General features: G+C 32.5%; 1 protein-coding gene across 1 annotated transcript in view; it reads right to left on the reverse strand.

Moving 5' to 3' along the window:
* LOC107617767 (pleiotropic drug resistance protein 2) overlaps nucleotides 1-1293 on the reverse strand; it is a 9456-nt gene extending 8163 nt beyond the window's left edge. The window contains exons 1-2 of the mRNA XM_016319623.2: nucleotides 642-1293; nucleotides 210-330 (exon numbers count right to left, since the gene is read on the reverse strand). Coding sequence (XP_016175109.1) covers nucleotides 210-330; nucleotides 642-1018 — 498 coding nt within the window. The 5' untranslated portion in view covers nucleotides 1019-1293. The remainder of the gene's footprint in view (nucleotides 1-209; nucleotides 331-641) is intronic.

Here is a 1598-nt window from a genome sequence, read left to right on the forward strand (position 1 = left end):
ACTGCTTCAATGACAGTACATTAAAATTAAAGTGTTCTTTTAAGACCTCACCAATATGCCAAAAGTTAATTCTCTATTTATTATTTGAGTAGTAATAATATATAAAAGATTAACTACCACAGTAATAGTTGTTTCTAAATGTGGCAAGGTTCATATTGAACCTACAGAATGGTATAAGAAGGTAAGGTGCTACTTAATTTTAGAAATACCTCAAGAGCATTGAGTGTGGAGTTGAATAGTGTTGGCAATGCTCTGGTTCCTTTATATGCATCACCTTCTACAAACAAATGCTCAAATCGAACTTCAACCTTAGCAATCTCTATACCCACCCTAATAATTAAAACACAAACACAAAGTGAAGCTTAATAATAATCAACAAGTCTTGTAAATTAGACAATTTGAAGAATGGAATTTCCAGAACAGAAACAATGTATAGATACAAATATAATTAACTATATGAAAAAAAAATGCAACCAGAATACTTTTCGTATAAAATCTAAAATCATATGACATGCTCACAAAATAATCCCATAATTTATATGTGCAAAATTAAATATATGTGTAAATTATTGCTGGTTAAGTACAGATAAAAAATGATAATATTTGCTAGTAATATAGTATTATAGAAAATATTTTGTGACCTGTCAATCCTGTCCCTCATTCTGGAGAGGAACTTCTCATTATCTTGTTCAACAGTTCTGAGCATAGCTTCCAAGAACCTCTTCTTTTCATTGATACCAAGCTTGAATATATCAATTTCTTCATAGTTAGAGCTTCCATTCTCAAGAACTTGCTTGACTATGCTCTTTCTCATCCTCTCAAACGTTGGTAGCCTCTCTATGGCTGCCCACTTGAGCTCTTCCTCATCATCTTCTCCTTCTCTTTCTTTGCTCCACACCTCGCTTCCCCCGCGCCCACTCGCCGATGCCCAGCTCCTCCTGCTTGATGATCCTATCCCTATGCTCCTCCTTATACTACTCATAATCTCACCTGATTCCAATGATTCCTCCATTTCCATGTGCTAATCAAGAACAACGGTTTAATTTGTTATGTGAAGATGAGTGTTTATTACTAATTTGCTCTAGAGTCTAAATTAAAGTAGTTATAGAGAGTGTGTGGTTGAAGAAGAAGAAGAAGAATGTGAACATGTGAAACTAACTAGATTAAGAGAAGGTGTTATGAGAAGGACATAAATGGAAAATGGTGGGTACAAGTGTGTTGTTTAGTAATTATCAGGGAAGCTACCTTTCTTTGTCCAAAGCAAAATTCATGAATCAAATTAAAATTAAACAACAACGACTGTCTGTACAGAAATTAATCTTAATCTCTGTGACTTGTTTAACTAACTTTGCCTTTGCCACGGATGGAAAGTTATCATGCATATTAAGAAATTATTGAGTCTATTTTGGTAAATTAATAATCCAGCTTGCAAATTAAATGAGTAATAATCTGAAAACTGTTTCATACAAATGCATACATTGATACCGCTTCCTTTTTTTATAATAAATTTTTGAGAAAATTTAACTCTCTTCCTTTATTATTGAGAGATGCTAAAATGACATTCTTTTTCCTTTTATTTATAAAATATATATTTCTCT

Source organism: Arachis ipaensis, chromosome B09 (assembly GCF_000816755.2).
Source record: "Arachis ipaensis cultivar K30076 chromosome B09, Araip1.1, whole genome shotgun sequence".
Taxonomy (NCBI): domain Eukaryota; kingdom Viridiplantae; phylum Streptophyta; class Magnoliopsida; order Fabales; family Fabaceae; genus Arachis; species Arachis ipaensis.